The following is a 23877-nucleotide window of genomic DNA, read 5'->3' as shown; positions in this document are numbered from 1 at the left end:
GTGAACTCAGGTTTACGCTTTTTAAAGTTTAGATTAAAGTTAGGTTTAAGGGCTAGATAAGAATTATTACATCAAAAATGCAGATATATACATATACATTAAACATTTGTCTTCATATGTGCCTGCAGTGACTCTCCCAGGACAGAGTTCCTACTGACTAACTACACTCAACCTAAAGAGCTGTTGTTTGCTATTAAGGAGCTGGCCTACCTAGGAGGAGACTCCAATACAGGTAACACACACTTACACATATCTTGATTAACCTGAATTATAAATTGAAAAGTTAAAAAAAAAATACACATCCTGTAGCCCATAGCTCTTTGAAAAGGTGACAATCAGACAAAATTTCCTCATTTATGATCAAATGAGGTGAAAAAAGTAAGTACATGTGATGATTCAGTAGGCTGTAGGATCACCTTTAACAGCATTAATGTCTGTATGACATCAGTCTCCCACATTTTGTGGAGGAAATCTAACCCACTACCTGGCAAAGTTCAATTCAATTCAATCTTATTTATATAGCGCGAAATCACAACAACAGTTGCCTCAAGGTGCTTTATATTGTAAGGTAGACCCTACAATAATCCAAACTGGTCATCACATCACTACCTCTCTCTCACTACCATCCCTATCATGCTTGCTGCTGTCCTTCTGTCAGTAGTTGCCACCGACACTCTTCCCCACCCTGCCTGCATTCTTTTCATCAGTTAGACAAAAAAAACAAAAACAAAAAACAGGTAATGTAAAAATATTTATCGTGTTGTTGGTCTTCCTAGGTAAAGCCATCATGCATACAGCAGAGACCTTTTTCTCTCAGGAGAATGGGGGGAGAAGGGGTCACCCCCGGGTGATGATGGTGTTAATTGATGGCTGGCCATCTGATGACCTGGACCAGGCGGCCATGTTGGCCAGAGAGAGTGGGATCAATGTCTTTCTGGTGTCTGTGGCCAAACCAGCGCCTGAGGAGCTCAGCATGGTTCGAGACAAAGACTTCATGAAGAAGGTTCACATGTTATTTGAATTGCCTAAATGTTAGATAAATGTTCATATGTTTCATTAATAAGGAGAGACATTCTAACATGAAATATACTTTAGACTGAATTGTCCCTTCCTGTTTAGTTTAAACTTAAAATGGATACATTATGCTGCTCCTTTTTTTCTTTCATATAAAAACAGTGATGCATGTACATATTAAAAATAGCCAAAATTTAAGATAATGAGATCAGTAAATGTGCAGAAAATGCTTGTTGTCAAAAGAGAGGATATATTTAATATGGACATCTCAGACACAAAGATGTGAGCACAGAAGCCTCACCCATCTGCTGTTCAAAGCTTCTGTTTGCAAAAGTCCAGTAAGACTTTGTATTAAGGCCAGGGGAAGGAAGTTAAAATGCTGTGTTTTAGACAGGAAATGTGCCCTGGTTTAAGATAAATAGGGATTATTTTAAACAGTGACTCATGCAAAGTTACTTTAATAGTGTCCACGGTTGCAGAGTTGGATTTTTAGTTCCCTTTAAACAACACAAAATCGCATATAAACCTTGTGTAATGTTGACCCTAAACAAACAGCAGTTTTCAGACAGATCCTGTTTTCAGACAAAGAATTCAACTTTGCTTGAACATGTTGGTGTTCAGTATTGTGTCTATGACTCCAGAAAACAAAAAGGACCTGATACAGGTCCTAGAAGTCTGAAACAGAACTGCCTTAGCTGAAAATTTTCCAAAAAGCACAATCTGTCCATCCATGCTCAGCTGGACAACAAAAAAACAACTACAAAAAAATGTAGCATATGACTGCGGTTATTGAGAGTGGTTAGTTGCAACATAAAAGTAGAAACTTGAATTATTATTTTATTATTTTAGTCAAACACAAGAGGCATTCATCAAATCACAGTAAACATGTTTTGTATTAATGACAGAATTTCTACCTGTCCTCCTGCAGGCTGTGTGTAAAGATAACGGTTTCTTCAGTTATCCAATCCCCAGCTGGTTCAGCACCACCAAACACATCAGACCTCTCATTCAGAGACTCTGTTCACTAGACGGCCTGCTCTGTAGTAAGACACACCTTCATCAACTGCTGTAATGCTGCTGTCAGGAGATACCTTTGAAAACACACAGGTCATGGCCATCACATTACATTTGATAATCAAATATTAAGGTATTAACAGTTGTACCTTTACATAAAAACAATACCAATAATTCTTTAATTTTGTAATATCAGATTTGACCAAGAAAAATGAAATAATATTGTTTTCTGCTTGGAAAAAAAGTTTTGAAAGAATTGCTACACTATCAAATATCTTTTGGACATGCAACTATCACATGAAAATACTTTCAGTCTCTTCAGCATCATCTCTTTACAGCTGTGGTTTCACCATTAACAGTATAGCTTTTTAAGTCATTTTGTTTATTACAGAAACAAAATTAATTAATTCATATTATTTACATTTGATTATTAAGATGGATGTGGCTCTGCTGTGACATTGACATAAAATGTATTTTTTAGGTAAAACCTGTTACAATTCTGTGAACATCGGCTTTCTCATCGATGGTTCATCTAGCGTTGGGGATGGAAATTTCCAACTTGTCCTGGAATTCCTAGCAGGAATTGCAAGAAGCTTTGAAATCTCAGATGTGGGAGCTCACATTGGTCAGCTTCACAACATGCAAACCACTGACTATCTTATACGTTATTAACGCTGGTTGGCTGACTGGCTGTATTGGTGTTGTAGGTGCAGTGCAGTTCACCTATGAACAGAGGTTAGAGTTTGGCCTGTCTGACTACTCAAACAAGGACGATGCCATCAATGCTCTGAGAAGGATCTCCTACATGAGTGGAGGAACATCGACCGGTTCAGCCATAAGCTACACCACTCAGAACCTGTTCAGGTAACAGTGCCGCTGTTTTCTTTCTAAGCAAAGCTCTCCACACCTGCAGTGTTTGCAAGTGTAGCCTTAAAAAATTATTTTATTCAAGTGGCTTCTAAATTTGAAACTGCAGGGCCTTGCAATACTTAATGAGATAATTAATGATAAAGAAGTGTTAATCTTTGTCTTTATAAAATGCAATTTTATGAAAACAATGCTAACATTTGTACCACAACAAGAGACAGATGTCAGGTGCTCTTAAGGTTCGATCTAAAATACTCAAAAATGGAAATACTGAAATCAAATTTCTGAAAACTGTGTTTACATTCTGCAGGTTTTTTTTTTAACTGTATTAGAAGTTACACTGTATTTGTTGTTTATGGCAGACGAACAGGACCGGGTCGCAATTTTCTCATAGTGGTGACAGATGGCCAATCATACGATGACGTCAGAGGCCCAGCAATGGCTGCACATAAGCAAGGTATGTGTGAAAACAATAAATTAAAACTATTTGATGTTACTCCTCACTTCATAAGGCTCAGTTTTCAAGGTTGTTTGTGTTATAGAATTTTCTTTTGTAATAGGGGTACACAGAGAAAATGTGTAAACTGAGCTTGTAAAATCTTGTTTGTAATGGCAAGAAATTGCAAAAAGCAAAAAAAAAAAAACGAACGCAAAAACTTGTTGACTGTTTTTCCTGAGCAATTTGATAAACTACTCTGGATACGCTGGATACTGGACAGGAAGATTCCTGTTGGGCTGCTAAGGAATGGAGTCCCATGGCCTTTGCTACATGCCCAAGTGCATCTCTTGGGAGTAAGCTATCTTCACCTGAAGACTTCTCCGTCCTTATGGTCTTTGTCCCCTTTCAATGAAGACCGCTTCTATTCCAGCTTTACTGATAAGTGCTACAAGGTCTCTGTCAGCAAGAGCATTCAGTGTCTCTTCTATAGCTTACCAAGCTGAGCTAGAGTGAGATTGAAACTAGAAGGCAGTATATCCTCAAAGGTCCTTGCCTTTGAGGCTTCCTAAGGTGCAGGCAGCCAGCCAGGCTGTAGGGGGTCCAAAGAATCCATGGACTAGCAGTCTCCCCAGGCCAGACCTCAAGTTGCTCCTCCCCCTGCTGCTGCAATCAAGATGAAAAAGAAACAGCTGGCTTGACAACCTCTCCCCCTGGCTGCTCTGCCCCGACCCAGCCCCGTTCCAGAATAAGTTCAATGGAACACGTTCCATGCAGGGTCAGTGACTCTGTTTCACTAGAAACAGAGTCACTGTTTGTAGTGTTGTTTCACAAACATTTCACTGACATGTTTTGTATTCAAAAAGTCCAAACTGAATGTGCTGTAACTGAGTTTAAAAATATAATCCACCCACTGTTATCATCTTTAATGCCCAGTACCAACACAGAGCAGATACCTGAACGCTACTCCCACAGAGGTCGCTTATCTTGTTAATAATTTTACCTCCTCACTACGTATGACACTGGATACTGAAGTCTGTGAAAATAGTGCCTCAAATCAGAAGTACCTGACTCCGTGGTATAATTCTCAAACACGTAGCCTAAAGCAGATGACTCGTAAGCTGAAGAGGAAATGGCGTGTCACAAATTTAGAAGATCATCATTTAGCCTGGAGAAATAGTTTGTTGCTTTATAAGAAAGTCCTCCTTAAAGCTAGAACATCTTACTATTCGTCACTGATTGAAGAAAATAAGAACAACCCTAGGTTTCTCTTCAGCACTGTAGCCAGGCTGACAAAAAGTCAGAGCTCTGTTAAGCCAACCATCCCTTTAACGTTAACTAGTGTTGGGAAATCAGTTTTACCCCGGTTCTTTTTTATTCCTCGGGCCTCCAGAGATGCACCAGACCCAGTAGTCATTTTTACAAAAACTTTATTCATCTTTATTTAAGCATACATTCTTCTAGAAGGGAAGACGAGGCCGGTGTCCCTCTGCAAAAATCTTCACCCCTTTGTTAGTCACAGCCAGCTTTATAGAGGCGACCCCATCATAAAACCCCCATGGTGTGGTCCAAACTCTGCCTCTGTGTGTATGCACGAGCACGTGAGTGCCTGTGTGTGCGCGTACCTGTGTGTATGTGTGAGTGCACGTGAGTGAGTGTGCATGTGGATGTGTGAGTGTAACAGTTTAAGCACTGTGTGTGTGTGTGTGTGTGTCTCTGCGTACTAACCCGGTCATAAAAGTCCATCTCCCTTCCAGACCACAGTTATCAAGTTACAAATGTTGAGACCCCCACACAGGTATCCTCTGGGGAATTTCCACTCAGCATTAACTCCTCTTTGTCTTACTTTCACAGTTCAACTGGGGAGGGTCTCCTAAGATCTACTCCTAAGTTCATGACACAGTCAGGCCTTTATTTATATCCAGGGCAGTGTCAGTGTCTCACAATTCTATATCCTATCTAACACATTCCTAAACTCTAAAATAAGCTAAACATTCCTACAAATCCCCCTTTTTATCTGCCCTAAGGCAGATAAAACTACACTAAATCTTTCACCATAATGTGTTCATACTGTGACTCCCCATTTCCCAAAAGTGGCATCATGGTGTCTGCCTTTGTATCAGATTCTCCCACAGCACGATTGATAAGTCTTACGAGCAAAGCTCTGATACAAGGCACACAACAACACCCACACGTCGCTAATATTGCAGTAAAAACAGACAAAGAAACCATAATTGACATAATGAAACCTTTCCATTGCCCAAAGACAGAGGTCATCCACGCTTCCAGCGGGTTATCCACTCCCGGATGCTTATGCATTGTGATGGACAACGTCCTCAGGCCTTCCAGCGCTCGGGTCACAGAGTCGTTGGGAGCTGTGTTATTTGGAATAAAGGTGCAACACATATCCCCAAACATCGCGCAAATGCCCCCCTTTTTCTCCCAACAACATGTCTAACGCCATCCGATTTTGTACTGCCATTAAAGATGTTGGACCCTTTAACGTAGTCCAACTCTATACCACCATAATAATCAAAACACTCACCTGATTTACCTGTTTCACTGCGTTTGGTTCGCTCCACCGTGGCCTGTGATGGTGGAGTCGCCGGAATGGATTCAGGTCTGTCTCTGGGCAATTCACTTATAAGAAAAATCACAGTTACAATAACAACAGTTATCACACCTAACACTACTGTTTTCTCTCCAATTCCCCCTCAACCAGCCTAGAGAAGTTGACCTGATGTAAATGTAGATGAAAGGCTCATCTGTTTACATCTTCTCCCACGCAGAAGGCTTCTCTGCAGAGCATCAAATCTGCATGGCAAAGTGGCACACTTTAGGTGATCTTCCTCCTTGGGAAAAGTGGTGTCAACTATTTCCCAGTCTCCTAGTATTTGTGCTGTTCACAGAATCACAATTCCATCGCTGGACTTCCGTCACTTTTGGAGCTTGGCACGCTCTCTCCATCCCTCGATTCTCACGTTCCAATGCTGCTGAAGATTTTAAGGCAGAGCACGTCGTACACCTTAGTTGTCTTCCTCAACATCAACGTCGACACTCTTTCATTTTATTTAAGATTTTGCTGTGCAGAGTCTCCTCATGACGATCTCCTGCGCGATGTCTGCTGTGCTGAAGGTGATCTCTGATCCTCCTGAAGACTCTCTCCTGGCCTCAGCTCCCATCTTGTGGACGATCTCCTCAGTCACTCCTTCTCGTCATGGCACCTCCCGACATCTACAGATTAAAAAATAACACTCCTCTTGCCACATGGCTTTCACCATGTGTCAACTCCCCAATGAGACATGTACAAGAATGTTGCACAGTCTCCCTAAAACAATCTCCAGGGTTTCCCACTTGGAGCAGCCATACTCCAACCTGTAACCCTGTGTAAAAACATTAGTCGGCAGTTACATGTTTAGCTTATTTAACTCCCAGCTCCACCTGGAGCCTGTATCCTGGAAGATAAATCTGTTAAATCAAACTTCACATTTTCAACCAACTTTCGATCATAAGAGTAATAAAGTATTCAGCATAAAAGACAAGTATCATGTGCAGGTTTTCTCCAATCATTAACACTAGAAGTCCCAGAGAAGAGCCATTTGGCTTTTCTACCTATAAAACCCACCGTCGAGCCAAATGGCTGGTAGGCTTTTAGCTAATATCCCTAATCACCTGTGAACAGCTGCTTTTGTTATGTAAATATGGTGGGGCCATGCTGAATCACTTGGAGAGGTTAGTTTCCTGAGCCACAAGGAAACTTGTGTTTCAGTTTGCCTTAGGGAGAAATCAACACACATGGGTGTATTTCCTTTGTTGCTGAGATTTATTGATAAAAACAGTACAAAAAAACAAAAATAAAAAAACAACCATTTGTACACATATTTACAAATAACAATAAAAAGTGAGTGAGTACATTTCAACATTTTCAGCAATCACTCACAATCCTGGCACTGCCATGGTATCTGTAGTCTGCATTTACCACATGTGTATCTGTAGCAGTGAACACATCGCACAGTGGCATGATTGTTCTTGCATTTGTGTTTGACCTGACACGTGGCTCTTTTTCCAGGGCTAGGTGTGGAGGGTTGTGTCCGAAGCAACTGTTCTTTTCTTGCCTTCTTCCCAGCCATATGAGAGTTAGCCAACTCTCTTGCAAACTCCACCAGGAAGTCCACCCGTCTTTCCTGCGTCCCGGTGCATGCTTGATACAGCACATGTGCATTCAGTGCTGCCATGTCAATCATGTTATAGAACACGGCAACTGGCCAGCGCCGTGTTCCTCTGCGGACCGTGTACTCCCGCACCATCTGGTCCATCACATCCACGCCACACTTTGTGGTGTTGTAAAGGGTGACAGTGTTTGGCTTCCTTTTGGTAGTGTTATCAGTCTGAACCATGCTGTGCATGCTGCTAAGAATATAGACTGTCTTATTCCGTTTGGCCGCATACGCCGTCAGCGTGGCAGCAGAGGTTGAAAACACCTAAGAAATAAGATAAATTGTTATTTCCATAGCACTTTTACACACAATGAAACACATAAACATAGAACCACAAAAGACCTGCAGCCTACCTGAGTGGTGAATTCATTGCGATTTGTGTATCTAGCGGATTGAGGAATTTCCCGGCGAATCTTGTTGACTGTGCCGAGGATGGTGGTTTTCCGTCTAAGAAGTTTTTGCGCAAGTGAAAGCGATGTGAAGAAATTGTCCGTGGTAACATTTCTGCCCTTGTCTAGGAATGGTTCCATCAGCCTCATCACTACATTTTCAGACAGTCTCTCCCCACTGGGACGATTGGGGTCCTTGCCAAGATATAGGAGGACATTGCAAATGTACTTGGATTTTAGGTCGCAGGCCACCCAAAACTTGATCCCGAAACTGTCAGGTTTACTTGCAATATACTGCAGGAAACAGCACCGAGTCTTTGATGGGAAGAGCTGTTCATCAACGGTGATATGTAGACCAGGGTTGTAGCACGTGATGCAGTTGGTGACAAATGATCCCCACACACTGGAAACTGCAGCGAACTTATCAGTCTTTGCTCGATCACTGCGGGTGGACCTGTCATCAAAGCGTAGGTGTTGCATGATGTCTTGGAAGCGGTTACGCGGCATAGTTCCAATGATCTGTGAGTTTCCCAGGTTTGCTGACCAGCAGTCACGTAGTCATGGAACCCTAGTAACCCCCCGCAAGATCAAGATCTTTGATCAAGATCAAGATCAAGATCAAAGACTCGGTGCTGTTTCCTGCAGTATATTGCAAGTAAACCTGACAAGTTTGGGATCAAGTTTTGGGTGGCCTGCGACCTAAAATCCAAGTACATTTGCAATGTCCTCCCATATCTTGGCAAGGACCCCAATTGTCCCAGTGGGGAGAGACTGTCTGAAAATGTAGTGATGAGGCTGATGGAACCATTCCTAGACAAGGGCAGAAATGTTACCACGGACAATTTCTTCACATCGCTTTCACTTGCGCAAAAACTTCTTAGACGGAAAACCACCATCCTCGGCACAGTCAACAAGATTCGCCGGGAAATTCCTCAATCCGCTAGATACACAAATCGCAATGAATTCACCACTCAGGTAGGCTGCAGGTCTTTTGTGGTTCTATGTTTATGTGTTTCATTGTGTGTAAAAGTGCTATGGAAATAACAATTTATCTTATTTCTTAGGTGTTTTCAACCTCTGCTGCCACGCTGACGGCGTATGCGGCCAAACGGAATAAGACAGTCTATATTCTTAGCAGCATGCACAGCATGGTTCAGACTGATAACACCACCAAAAGGAAGCCAAACACTGTCACCCTTTACAACACCACAAAGTGTGGCGTGGATGTGATGGACCAGATGGTGCGGGAGTACATGGTCCTATAACATGATTGACATGGCAGCACTGAATGCACATGTGCTGTATCAAGCATGCACCGGGACGCAGGAAAGACGGGTGGACTTCCTGGTGGAGTTTGCAAGAGAGTTGGCTAACTCTCATATGGCTGGGAAGAAGGCAAGAAAAGAACAGTTGCTTCGGACACAACCCTCCACACCTAGCCCTGGAAAAAGAGCCACGTGTCAGGTCAAACACAAATGCAAGAACAATCATGCCACTGTGCGATGTGTTCACTGCTACAGATACACATGTGGTAAATGCAGACTACAGATACCATGGCAGTGCCAGGATTGTGAGTGATTGCTGAAAATGTTGAAATGTACTCACTCACTTTTTATTATTATCTGTAAATGTGTGTACAAATGGTTGTTTTTGTAGAAATATTTTTTGGTTTTTTTGTACTGTTTTTATCAATAAATCTTTTGGAGATTTATTTTCCTGGATGATTGAGAATGCATCAAGACGAACACAAAATGAAGTTCACAGCTTTTAGCAGTTCCCCCTCCCCACACACAAACAAAGAGGCAGTTTGCAGTTAGAAATCCGCAATCATTCACACTCCCCCACTCCCCTCCACAATTCTCAGGTAACGACCCAATTTACATATGAATTGATGCTAACAGACTAGCCAAGTTAGCTTCCACTTGGCTGACAGAGGGTTAGAAAAGCCTGGGACTTCTAGTGTTAAATCACTATTATTGCCATAATTTGTCCCAAATCATGAATCATCCCAATTTATTCCACAATTTAATCGGTGACTTTCCTTAAGCAATGTCACTCCACTCATTTTATCACTATGAGCTCAATAGTGGCCAGCTAATGAGCCCATATTAAACTATTCCATAAACACTGCATCTCTTATTTGTTTTCTCATGTCACTTGTCTGTTTTCTGCTGAATCCTCTACAAACACTCTTAGAAAAAACAAACATTAGCAACACACATGGACAATCCTGATGGTCAGGCACAGATCGACAGGTTCCAGAGGTGCTGTAAAAAGACCATAAAGTTAAGCCTGCTGTAAAAGGAATGACACTGATTTCAACACAGGATGTGTTTCACACTATTTTCACTTCTCCCCTGTAATATTCAACATTTTTCCAACAACACAGTGTAATAGCATAATCAACATATAGCCTGTAAACACAGTTCCCTTCACACATAAACCCAGTAATCCTGTAGTAGAAAGAACATTAACCATTAGTGTGTCCTGCTGTAACTCACATAAAAAAACACATGATTAACTCTCTGTTGTAGAAAAGAAATGTAAATGTTAGCGCTGCGCACAAGCCCATGAATAACACACCCCTGGTAGATTCACAAACACAGAAAGTGGCATTTAAAAGTTTAAATCGTCAAAAGGAAACACACATAAATTCATCCACCCTTTTGTCCTGTCTAGCTGGAGGTTAACCTTGAGTAGTGGTCAAGTCTTGTCAGCTTTTGTCAGCTTTTACCAGTCAGTCAGTTTTTTTTCACTCATTCATTCATTCATTCTTTCATTGCTGATAGTGGAACCTATCGTCGCATTTTGTTTCCACCCTCAGCAAAATGACGTCATTTCAAAAAGAAAAGAAGAACTTTAGATCGGATTACCTCGCTGAATCCTTTTTGGGCAGGGACTCTCATTTTCTAACTGTCCCAAATAAGCGGCTTTCTCCAGAACCCATTGTAATTTTGGAGAAACTCACTTGCAACAGTTTTCTCAACGTGTCGTATAGCGCTTTTAATTCCCGTCGTGCAGATCTGCTTAAAGAAAAGAAATTCACAAACAGAAATCAGTGCACTGTTCAAAAATAAAAATAAAATGAAAAATAACAGATAAAACTGAAAAACAAAAGTAAATAAAAATACAGAAGCCCGGTCTTAGGACTTGTCCCAGAATATTCTTTTTCTAATAGGTGAAAACACACCAAATCTAAAACTTGGTGCCATGGTAAAACCTTCCCCATACATCAGAAACAAAAAACAAAACAAAAAACAAAAAATCTGCTAGTTTTATTCATTTGAACTCTGGCTGCAGGATTCCGTTCACCCCTGTTATCATGTTCCCCAAAATAATACTAATTCAGTTGTCTATGTATCACTTCTCAACCCACTCAATAAACCAGACAGGATGATGGTAACAGTATTACCTACTTAAAATTGTATTTAAATCTAATGAGCTTCATTGTGTGTGTGTGTGTGTGTGTGTGTGTGTGTGTGTGTGTGTGTGTGTGTTAGTCGGGTTAATACATTTTCTATTTCTGTGTGTCCTTTTATGTACCTTCCCCCTTTTTTCTGAAACAAAACTTCGTTCACTCCAAATTTTGTTTCAGAAACATCTAAATGAAAATCTCTGTTTTAGTCATGCACAGCTAAACCCCAAATGCTTGCAGGTTACCATCGGCAACCACGCTGTGTGTTATTAACCCCTTCTACCAATACCCTCTTTTGATGTGTAACACTTTATGTATGATTTTGTATTCTCTGTAGTGCATATCATGTGCATGTGTGGTGTTGTCTTTCCATTTTCTCTACCAGTACTCTTGCATACCTCAGTGCTTGTCTTCCTCCCCCTTTTGTGGTGGTGTGGACACTTTGTCAATCCTCCACTTCAAGGCAGTCGCTTGTCTCCCTGGATTCCTTAACCCAATTTGATTCCCCACACTAAAACAGCATTCATCTGTCCTCACCTGCTCCTTTCTCTCCATTCTCCTCTCCCACTTTGCAGTCCAATGGTAGTCAGTTCTCTTCAGCTTTGTCCCGTGTATCTCTTTGTCCCACTGTCTCTTTCATTGCCATCTTGCTCCAAACACGGCAAGTGTCAAACTCCAACAATCTTCTCAAAAGTCCTTCACACACAGTGAAGTTGCAGCTTGCTGGAAACGCATCTCCATTCATCCAATCAAGATGATGGATCTTCTCTTTCTGATGCCGTTTGCCCATAGTGCTGCTGGACCTCTCTGCTCAGGACTCTGGTATTGTCTCTTGGACTGCTGTCCACTGTTGATGTTCATGCTTGTGCTTCTGGAACTGCACTCTGTGTCTTCAAGGAGAGATTAGCTTCCTTGGAGCTTGCTTTTTCAGGATGAGGACGGGAGGCTGCAAAACAATTGACTGCTGCCCGTGGAGAATTGATTCAGGTCCGTTCCCCACCTGTAATCGACAGACTGAGAGACTTTCATTATTCACTGTCACTGCGTAGATTTTAGTCACTCTTAAAGCAACACATCTCCACTTATTTTATTTTGAACTCTACTGACTTTAAACCCCGAAAATAAAATTTTTATTTGTTCTTAACCACAAACACAAAAAACTTCTTGATGTTGTTGTTAATTATTTTCATCCACACCACTCCAAATTATGTTTTCTTTTGTGTCCAGCAGGGGAAGAAGGTGACCTGTAGTGTCACTGATTCCCCCAGTTGGAGACAACTTCCCACTCACACTTCCACACTTTTTATTTTCTTTTTCTTTTTCTTTTTTTTTTCATTATTTTCTTTCTCTTTTTTTTTTTTTTTACCCCATTGTTTTACACCCACACATTAACCTGTTAACTCACTCCTCCAAGCTCATTTTCCTTTCACCCCAACAGCTCTCATACAGTCAGCAATCAAATTCTCCATTCATCCTTGAGTACTTGGTCACCTTTAAATGTCACTATTAACTTTATCAATTCATTTATCATTACCTTAACGCTAATCTACTTTTAATTTGCATTATTTACTTTAGTTTATTTTCTCCTATTTGATCACGTAGATTTTTAACTCTTATTATTTCACAGACAATCAACTAATCTACTTTGTCCCCCCTTTTTCCTCAAGGGAGCTCACACACACACAGGCTGGTCACTCGCCCCCACCTTTCTTTCTCTCTCACACACACACACTTTACTCCTCCTTTGTTCCACCTATGAACCCGCCCCTCGAGGCTGGCTCACACACACCTCATGCTTCTTGCAGTCCCATTCAAACTTTCTGCGAGACACCTTCTCTGCTGTGATTCAGGACAACGCCCTAATCAACACACAGAGTGGATATGGTCCGCTTTTTTAGAACTCAACAAAAACAAAATTATAAACTCACGATCTTCAGATCGCAGCCTTTAACTGCGATTTCTCTTCTCTCTCTCACAGTCAAATTCAATCCCCAATAAACTCAGAATACACAACAATCAGTGGCACGGCCTCCCGTCCACATACAGCACAAAAAACACAATCTTAAACTCAAATCTCTTAGTTCCTACACACATACACACACACACATTTCCCCAAACACACACTTTTAGACTCGAATTCTTTTTGTTACTTTAATTGACTCCCGTACTTCAGACGAGACGCTGACTCTAACGGCGCTTTCACACACACTACACAGTCCTCCTTCTGCATCAGGCACTGGTTCAACTCAGCTCGGAATCTAACCGGCGAAAGCAACCGATCCTGGTTTTATGCATACTTCAGACTGTGACAGGGACCTCTCCCCGACTTAGTTATTTAAGGAGCCACGAATCCCCAGGTGACCATCCTGGACCTCCTGCCCTCACAGGTCTTCCCGACGCGTCCGAAGGAAAGTGGGGCTGCCAAGCCCGTGACACGCCCGGACCGCAGCCGGGCGACGAGGCCTTTCAGCCCCGCTTTCTAACTAATAGTAACACACGTTTCCTGCTTTAACGCTCTGGGACGGATCACAACACCGCCACTTTTTCCTAACAACTAAAACGGATGAAACACCGATTCTATTAATCCGTAACAAGCATCTCCTGCTTTAACGCACGGAGATTTTCTTACAGGGCGCTAAACATCAACCTGAAGTTCTTAACAAAAGTCTCTTGCTTTAACGCACTGAGACGGACCCTAGCCGCCTTTTTCTACTAAGTGAATTTACACTGGGATACGCTCAACTTAGCGAACAGATAATTTAGGCTTTAAACAATATGCACGGTTCGAAAATAAACAGGTCGTGCTTACCTTTTAATCATGTGAGCTAGCTCTCTGTTCGCCTCGTTTCACGATCTCAGCTCTGCCAATTCCTCTCTGGGCCTCGAGCGAATCCCGGGTTTTCGGCACCAAAACTGTTGGGAAATCAGTTTTACCCCTGTTTTTTTTTTAGTCCTCGGGCCTCCAGAGATACACCGGACCCAGTAGTCATTTTTACAAAAACTTTATTCATCTTTATTTAAGCATACATTCTTCTAGAAGGGAAGACGAGGCCGGTGTCCCTCTGCAAAAATCTTCACCCCTTTGTTAGTCACAGCCAGCTTTATAGAGGCGACCTCATCATAAAACCCCCATGGTGTGGTCCAAACTCTGCCTCTGTGTGTATGCACGAGCACGTGAGTGCCTGTGTGTGCGCGTACCTGTGTGTATGTGTGACAGGGGATTTCTTTAAATCACCCTGCCGTTCTTCAGCTGAGACGTCTGAGTTAGAAAACACACAAACACTGCAGTTCATTTTTACTCGCGAGGGCAGCCATGGACGCACGACCTGCGTCTCATCACTGCCTGCGTTCTTTATTTATACAAGTCTGTGTCTGTGTGTGTGTGTGTGTGTGGTACAAATATAACAACGTCACTCCAGTAGCGGGACTTTCCCTTTTCTACATCTGTATGTTCTCGTAAAAGAGCTGAGCTTGGTCTTCTCTACATCTAAGTGTTAAAAACAACAGGAAGCGGTTAGTCTTTGCATAAGTTCAGCACACAAATTACTAGGTGAAAAGTCATGTAGAAATATGCTTAATGGCAAATAATGAAAGGATACATTTCATGCAGCTGATCACATATATACAATATTCTCTTGACATTCCCTGCTGTTTTTCAGAGAAATGAAATGTACAATTTATCAGTGAGTAACTACATTTTCAGTTACTACATCATAAGTTACACTTCATCTTCATGAAACAAGTAGGAAAATAAGTCTTCATGATCTTCATAGATTTCAGTACATCTGCGTATGCTGTGAATGATAAACTTCTCATCTGTGAAATTACAGCTGTTAAACAAGGAATAACATAAGTAAAGAAAAGTAAAATAAAATAAAATAAAACCATGAAAAGTCCAATGACGATCAACAGTCTCTTTAAAACTTGTTAAAGTTGAGCGCTTCTTCCTGGATGAGGATGTTGATGATGTTGTTGTGCACTTTACAAAAGTCATTCTGAAGAATATACATTATCTGGTAGTTCATGTATTTATATTCCCCGATCTTTCTCTTTTCTTATTTAATGTGGTGGACTATCCTAAACCTCCATGATTTAGCTTCCAATTTTGATCCAATTATATCCTGTACTATATCCTGTACTGTATTATATCGCACTCAAACTCGTCCAGGCTTGACCTGTCACCAGTCCCCTGTTTGGCCTTCAAATCTCCAGGAAAAACACAGTCTGTTTCTTCTCTGTTTTTCTTCTCCATTCATCCTTTAAGTCTTCTCTTCGAAGCATGGCAAATATTAAAATCAATGTCCAGTGCTTTCCCACAGTTCTTTATCCCACTGTTCAACTGCTGTTAAGTATTCAAGTCCACGGTGTTCTTATCGGTCTTCATCAGGAGATTAACTGTCCTTTAAGCTTCTTCTCAGGATTTGGGACAAAGTAATAGGTCAAGTTCTAAATTTTTAGCCAAAACCTGGCCTGTTTTTCCCAATTCTGTTAATTTATCATTTGTACCGCTGTATTCATGTTTTCAGGTTGAGGAGAGTCCACCTGTATTGACACACTAAAACATGTAATTAATATCATTTTATTTCTTTTTTTTCTTAACGCTCCATTTGCTTCATATGCCTAGAGCTTAACCCGTCTATGTGTCGCTCTGTCTGCTTCCTTTTATGGGCATGTAGTTCCTGTTACACACACGATTTCCTGTCATAGACACACCACAGGCACACATATTTCCTGTTTCTGCAGACTAATCGAACTCTTTATCTTTCTTTGTATTTTGTATTTATAGTCTACAAACCCTCTTTAATTCTACTAAATCTTGATCTAAAAACAATACACCTTTATTTCACGCACACACTTTTGAATAGAGCTCTTTCAGACATCAGGAATTATCACACACTGCCTTTCCTTCTCAAACTTCCTCCTTTTTCACTCACTCTACTATCAACCTCCCTAGTATTATTATTACTTATTTATTATGGTACAAATCACACAGAGTCACTCAAATCAAATACTGACAGCATTCACACAGTTAAAATCACTCAAAATATAAGTATTTTGGACATGCTTTTCATAATCAGAAAGAGCAAGTCAAAGAAAAACAATTGAAACCTCTAATCATTTTCACAGCACACACATAACTGGAAGAAAAAACAAAACACACCAGCATTTATTGCTCTGAAAGATATATAGTGGTCTTAGGCAGTATATATCAAAACTCAGTGAATTGTGATTTTGACAGATCATGCATGTCCTCACAAATTCTTTTGCTGAGGTTTCAAAATTTAGAGTAAAAAAAGTGTGTATTAAGGACCTGGACCATCCCTCCTGATGACACGAGTCACCCCATGTGTCACTAATGCTGCTGTTCTGTGCAGGGACATAGGGATTTAGGAAGTATTGGTCTTCCTTCACAAGTCATTAAATCATCTTTTAGTTGTGCTCCACACTTCTAACCATTTCTTCTGTTCTATGGTTGGTGCTGCTTTCTGTTCATCTTTAAGAACATCAAGTGGTATTTGCATAGAGGATGCAGACATTAATATGTCTACAGTTCGTTGTGCGGCCAATTTAGCACATATGACTGCTTTGAGTTCTGCACTCTGAGCGGAGTATGAGGATGTTAGTGGTTTCACTTTTATGACTATTTTTAGACGCTGAGCCGGGTTGTGGTGTGCTGTAAATGTCAGCACGTGGCTTTGTCTCCTCATCTAATTTTCGCATACAGCAGTGTGGATGACCTTCTTCGGGTGAGGCCAAAAGTGTGCTCGGGTTCAAATGACCACACTTCTGGATTCTAATGTGAGATTGTGACAACAAGATTCCAACATACGACAGTTGTCTTGCACGTGCGAGGCAGGACAAATTGGCTTGGAGTAAAACTGAAGCTACTGCTGTCAAAACTGCTTTCATGTAAGTAGAAAGGGTTACCATAGTCAGGCAATGCTAAAACTGTATTTGTCCATAATGCTAGTTTCAAGTTACTGTATGCTTCTTTTTCCCCGTTGTAGATGCAACACTACATCTTTATTTAAAGCATTTTAGGTCATTTCTATTTTTTTCCCAACGAATTCACACATCTCACACATCTTACATATTTCAAACTTTTAAGTTAGAAAAGAAAACTTGGCATTGTCTACAGCTCATAGCTCACAGCTCTAAAACTAGGTAATAGTCCTAATCATTCTTTGTCATTGTGATCCACAAGTATGATCACAAGTTTGTTTTCCAAACCAACAAAACAAACAAACAAAAACAAAATACAAATTGCCGATGGCATGAAGGCTTTACACAAATGAGTCAGGTCACAAAAAGAAAAAGAAAAAGCTGCTTCCAGAAACAAAGCAGAAGTATGAGAAAAAACTGAGCTCACAGACATGCATCTTCTAGTCTAAAAAACAAGTAAAAATAAAAAATGTGTAACTTGCTCAACAGCTTGGTAGTGTCCACATATTTAACTCAGCTTCTCAAACCTGTAGCTTTAGCTGTTGTATACAGGGTTTGGCTTATTAGTTGTTAGTATAGGATTGCTCTTCATCACAACAAAGTCTCATCTAGGATGACAGGTTTACAAGCAGGTCAAGTGTCTCTATGCACTTGATTAGTTTAGGTATTTTCCTTATTTTCTTCAACTCATATATCATTGTACTGAGTTTGAGCAAACCTTAAGCTTGAATCAGACTACTTTTAACAATTATCCACCTCACATCATAACTGACTGAGGTGCCTCTTATTATTTAATATTAATATTATTAATGTTATTATTTTGTTGTTGTTTTTTTATAACAGCAATAGTACATTACAATATTTATTAGTATATTAGAATATACTACTATACTACTAATATACAATAATTTATTATTTTATATTTTATTATGTATCCATCGAGGGCTCGGGGTGATCTGCAGTTTCACCCCTCCCAAGCTGGAGACATTTACCTTTTCACACACTTTCCTTGGCTGAACAATGACGCAGCCTTAATATACCTTATGCATCTCTCTATTTTATTTTAAGATGTTTTCGTGTGAATTATCTACTTTCATTCATTCTATTCATTCTAGGCATGGTTATTTAACCAATTTTGTTTCATTTGGTAATGCCAATTTACAGGTTGCTATGCTCCCTATTATTAGTTTGAATATAGTAGAGATAAGCTCTAATTTGATTTAAACTTTTGTTTATTCCACTTTATTCCTAAGAGTATTTATATATATTCAGTTGGGTCTGTATCCAACCCTTTTTAAACTTCTACTTTGATCTCCAATCTTTAATTTAACCAGGGATTATTAAGTACTTCCTAGTGTGAACTGCTTCTTTGTTTCTTACAGTCACGTACAAAATGTCCCTCTTTTCCACATCTCCAGCATGCAGTTTTAAAGCTATTTTTTGGTGTGTGTATAGGCCTACCTCTACCTCTTGCTGTTCCACTAAGCATTCCTCTGTCTTTCTCTTGGATTAGGCCTGATCTGGTTTGTTGTTTTTCTAAACATTTCTCATCAGGTGTTAATTTTGCTTGTTTATTCTCCATTCTCATCTAACTGCTTCTTCTTTCCAGGCCTGGAAATGTTGTGATTCTTGCGAGAGTTGTCCTTTCTTTTTTAAGTTTTTTGTTTCTGCTATTTCTTGCAAAAGAGCTTCTTTCAACTGTGTAAGTGTTGAGGGGCTGCATTTCCCTTCCCAAGTGGGACATTTTGTTTTGTTTTTTTGTTTTTTTGTTTTTTGGGATTTCTCCATCTACAAGCACTAATTTGTCCGGCGCCTGGACATTTCTTTTCTAGCCACTGCTCGTCAGCAGTGAGTTTTTTGGGCTGATTCCCCATTGTTACAACACAACTGCAGAGCTTTCTCTGGTATAAGACTCAGGAGAGGTTGCTGACACGCCCTTCTACTCCGGGACTACTTCCGCGGAGCGGTGTCAGTTTTACGGGACGGAGCCCAACCTACTTTTCCTTTGTCACCAGTACTTCAGCGTCTTACAGCAAATAAAATAACAATAACAACTGGAAGCAACTCAGCAGCGTATTGTGCTGTAAAATTAGTTTACCTCCAACAGACAGAAAAATGACATACACAAAACACATATATTCACTCTTGTTTCTTTACGCGCGCGGGTCCTTGCGGCGGACCAGGCCAGTTTTAACTTTTGTGCACCCGTGCAGTGGGTCAGCCTAATGCGCTATTAATCCTTGCGGCGGATAAGACCTATGCGCTTCTCTTTTGTGCACCCGTGCAGTGGGTCAGCCTAATGCGCTATTAATCCTTGCGGCGGATAAGACCTATGCGCTTCTCTTTTCAAACCCTTGCGGCGGGTTAGACCTAAAAAGTGTTTTCTCACCCTCAGTCGTCTTTTGCTGGTTGTTCAGGTCATCTGGCTGGACCCCAACGTCGTGGACCAGGCCCGGCCTGGATACGAATTTACGCCCAGGGCTTTCACCTCTACCTGGAGAGGGCTGTCGACAGACTTCGGTTCTGGCTTTCCCACGACGTCAGGATGCAGCAATCAGACCTTATTGGAGTCACAGAAACGTGTCTGGTGTTTCCATCTCTAGGCTCGAAGGACCAATTTAAATGACAGGGGATTTCTTTAAATCACCCTGCCGTTCTTCAGCTGAGACGTCTGAGTTAGAAAACACACAAACACTGCAGTTCCATTTTTACTCGCGAGGGCAGCCATGGACGCACGACCTGCGTCTCATCATTGCCTGCGTTCTTTATTTATACAAGTCTGTGTCTGTGTGTGTGTGTGTGTGTGTGTGTGTGTGTGTGTGTGTGTGTGTGTGTGGTACAAATATAACAACGTCACTCCAGTAGCGGGACTTTCCCTTTTCTACATCTGTATGTTCTCGTAAAAGAGCTGAGCTTGGTCTTCTCTACATCTAAGTGTTAAAAACAACAGGAAGCGGTTAGTCTTTGCATAAGTTCAGCACAAAAATTACTAGGTGAAAAGTCATGTAGAAATATGCTTAATGGCAAATAATGAAAGGATACATTTCATGCAGCTGATCACATATATACAATATTCTCTTGACAATGTGTGAGTGCACGTGAGTGAGTGTGCATGTGGATGTGTGAGTGTAACAGTTTAAGCACTGTGTGTGTGTGTGTGTGTGTGTGTATGTGTGTACGGGTTCGTACTATCCTGGTGGGGACCAAAATCTGACTTTTACTATCCTGGTGGGGACTTTCTGCACCGTGGGGACCAAAATCCAGGTCCCCTCGGGGTTGAAAGCAATTTTCACACTCAAAATGCGGTTTTACTGTCAGGGTTACAATTAGGTTATGGTTAGGTTTAGGGTAAGGGTCAGGGTTAGGCATTCATTTTTAATGGTTAGGGTTAGGGTAAGGGGCTAGGGAAAGCATTATGTCAATGGGATGTCCCCACAAGGATAGCAAACCAGACATGTGTGTGTGTGTGTGTGTGTGTGTGTGTGTGTGTGTGTGTGTGTGTCTCTGCGTACTAACCCGGTCATAAAAGTCCATCTCCCTTCCAGACCACAGTTATCAAGTTACAAATGTTGAGACCCCCACACAGGTATCCTCTGGGGAATTTCCACTCAGCATTAACTCCTCTTTGTCTTACTTTCACAGTTCAACTGGGGAGGGTCTCCTAAGATCTACTCCTAAGTTCATGACACAGTCAGGCCTTTATTTATATCCAGGGCAGTGTCAGTGTCTCACAATTCTATATCCTATCTAACACATTCCTAAACTCTAAAATAAGCTAAACATTCCTACAGTAGTAATGACTTCATGAACTTCTTCACAAGTACAATTTTAGCCATTAGAGAAAAATTTTCTCCTCATCATCTCGCAGATGTAACATTATATACAGCTACTTTCAGTACCACTGATATTTATTTAGAGTCTTTTTCTCCAATTGATCTTTCTGAGATAACTTCAGTAATTACGTCATCTGAACCAACATCTTTTAGATTTCTACAAGACTGCTCAAAGAACTCCTACCAATTAAAAAATGCTTCAATCTTAAATATGATCAACCTGTCTCAATAATTGGCTATCTACCATAGCTCTTCAAGCTGGCAGTAGTTAAACAGCTACTTATAAAGCCATCTCTTGACCCAGCTTAGCTTATAGGCCAATCTCCAACCTTCCCCTTATCTCAAAAATCCTTGAAAGAGTAGTTGTCAAACAGCTAACAGGTCATCTGCAGAGGAATGGCTTAATTTGAAGAGTTTCAGTCAGGTTCATCACAGCACAGAAACAGCTTTAGTGAAGGTTACAAATGATCTTGTTATGGCCTCTGACAATGGACTCATCTCTGTACTTGTCCTGCTAGTGAGGTCTAGCAGCGTTCAGTACTGTTGACCATAATATTCTAGAACAATTAGAGCATGCTGTAGGTATTACAGGTACTGCACTGCAGTGGTTTGTATCATATCTGCATAGACTGCAATTTGTTCATGTAAATGGAGAGTCCTGTTCACACACTAAGGTTAATTATGGAGTTCAACAGGGTTCAGTGCTAGGACCAATTCTGTTTACATTGCTTCCTGTAGGCAGTATCATTAGAAGGCTTAGCATTCATTTTCACTGCTATGCAGATGACACTCAACAAGAACTGGTTTATTTACTTAACCTTAAGTTACATCTCACTTTTTCTCCTGTTTCTCCTTCCCAACCAGGCATTACCATCTTCTCAGTGGGCGTGGCGTGGGCGCCCCTGGATGATCTCAAAGCGATGTCATCAGAGCCAAAGGACAGCCACACTTTCTTCACCAGAGAGTTCAGCGGCCTTTCTGAGTTTATCCCACCAGTGGTCCGAGGCATTTGCAGAGACTTCACTGAGAATAACTGAGAACACACACAAGGGTTTGCATTTCTTTATTTGTGAGGACCCTTACCTTCGTCGTCGTCATTCATCCTCATTAGAAAGTACTGATTAAAGTCACATGAACGACCATTACATTCACATAAACACTCTCAGAACAACACCCGTATCTACAGTGACAAAAGTTTCTACAGCAACATCTTTTATATATCTTATTTCTAATATTCTTTTACACTGTGTACTCAGACATGTAAAGAAACAGATATGTTTAAGGACAATGGATTTTCCTACAATTTCCTACACAAAGTGTCCAACACTTGTTTTTTTTGTGTGACTACAACCACTTATTTAAATTTATAATCTCTATTAAATCAATTATGTTACCTGATCTGATTTGCTCCAACCGACACTTAACAGCATACTTTAACTGATATTGTTTGCATGAAAACCCCACCACCTATTTACTACAAGATATAGCTCTCTATGACATTCACAGTTCTTCATAAACAGTAGTAACAGTAACAGTAGTTCTAATTGGCTCATTTAATAATCTAAAATTGAAATGCGCCTTTGTAGCTTACCGATCTCAAATCATATTCTCTAAAATAAATCATGAACATCCTCCTAGCACATTATAACAGTGCAATGATTCAAAGTTTCACGAGCTAAATAATGACTCAATGCCTTAAAAATACACTTCTTATAAAACTTGCCATTAGCTAAACCCGTCATAAATTCAATAACATATATACATCTGTATATATACTGTACACATTTATTTTCAAATACAGAAAACACATTAATGTACATAAAGGTCTCTTACACATTAAAATATTATTTCTATTTAATTTTTTCAACAAGCTGTTGGAAAATCATTCAAAAATCAACTAATTAATAACAATAATTAGTTGTCTGTGAAAATATCAGTAACTCCTCACAATGACAAGTCCAATCTGAAGCCATAACCATTACAGTGTGTAGCTATAAATTAAATTAAATTTTAAAAAAGCTATATGAAGGCAGAAAACAACATGAAAGAAAATTGCTAAACAATAATCTTTGATCAGGTATGGTTGTTTAAGAAAAATGCTAGCTTTGTGCTATAAAAGTTTTAAAAATAGGTTTTAGCCATGGAGGGTATACCTAATATATTCATAATCTATGGAATACATTAAATGAGGCATTATAATACATTTTGAGCCCAAAATACAATCCCCATTGTTAACTAATATTTACATGAATATTAGTTATAAGTGGCCTTATAATTCTGAGTAAAAAAAATACTTTTCAAAGGTTACTTTGTAAATATGTTTTTTTATATATATATATATCACGGGTAATCCACTAACAGTAGTTTGTACATTCATGTTTATATCACAAAGCTGCTAAGAGATTATTCTGGAATATTTTCTAACAGCTAACAGTTTGTAGACGGAGCAGCTCTCCTGATGAATGTTTGTCTTGAAAAGCTTGCCAGGGGTGAAAGCTTTGCACAGCAGTCATTTCCTGCAGGAAGGTGTATAAAATCCTCTAGTTTGTTTTTTTTTTCTTTTTCTTTTCTTTGTCTGATTTGTGGCATCCGATGATTTAAACTTTTTATATAGACTAACCCATGCCCTTAACTCCATCTCACAGCCTTGCTCCAATATGATCACATGACTTTTCTTTTGGTATATGTTTTACCGGTGATTGTTTGTTAAATTCTGCTAAACAGAAATAAAGTCTTTGGTCATCTCCTA

The 23877-nt window shown here is 40.3% G+C and overlaps 1 protein-coding gene across 1 annotated transcript in view; it reads left to right on the top strand.

Annotated features, from left to right (window-relative positions):
• Window positions 1-23877, top strand: part of coch (coagulation factor C homolog, cochlin (Limulus polyphemus)) — a 32737-nt gene extending 8860 nt beyond the window's left edge. Inside the window, exons 9-15 of the mRNA XM_063499796.1 lie at window positions 129-232; window positions 777-1003; window positions 1943-2057; window positions 2510-2653; window positions 2736-2892; window positions 3258-3352; window positions 21993-23877. Coding sequence (XP_063355866.1) covers window positions 129-232; window positions 777-1003; window positions 1943-2057; window positions 2510-2653; window positions 2736-2892; window positions 3258-3352; window positions 21993-22165 — 1015 coding nt within the window. The 3' untranslated portion in view covers window positions 22166-23877. The remainder of the gene's footprint in view (window positions 1-128; window positions 233-776; window positions 1004-1942; window positions 2058-2509; window positions 2654-2735; window positions 2893-3257; window positions 3353-21992) is intronic.

This window comes from Pelmatolapia mariae, linkage group LG16_19 (assembly GCF_036321145.2).
Source record: "Pelmatolapia mariae isolate MD_Pm_ZW linkage group LG16_19, Pm_UMD_F_2, whole genome shotgun sequence".
Classification (NCBI taxonomy): Eukaryota; Metazoa; Chordata; class Actinopteri; order Cichliformes; family Cichlidae; genus Pelmatolapia; species Pelmatolapia mariae.
The sequence above is the reverse complement of the archived record's forward strand: the minus strand, read 5'-3'. Positions and strand labels throughout refer to the sequence as shown.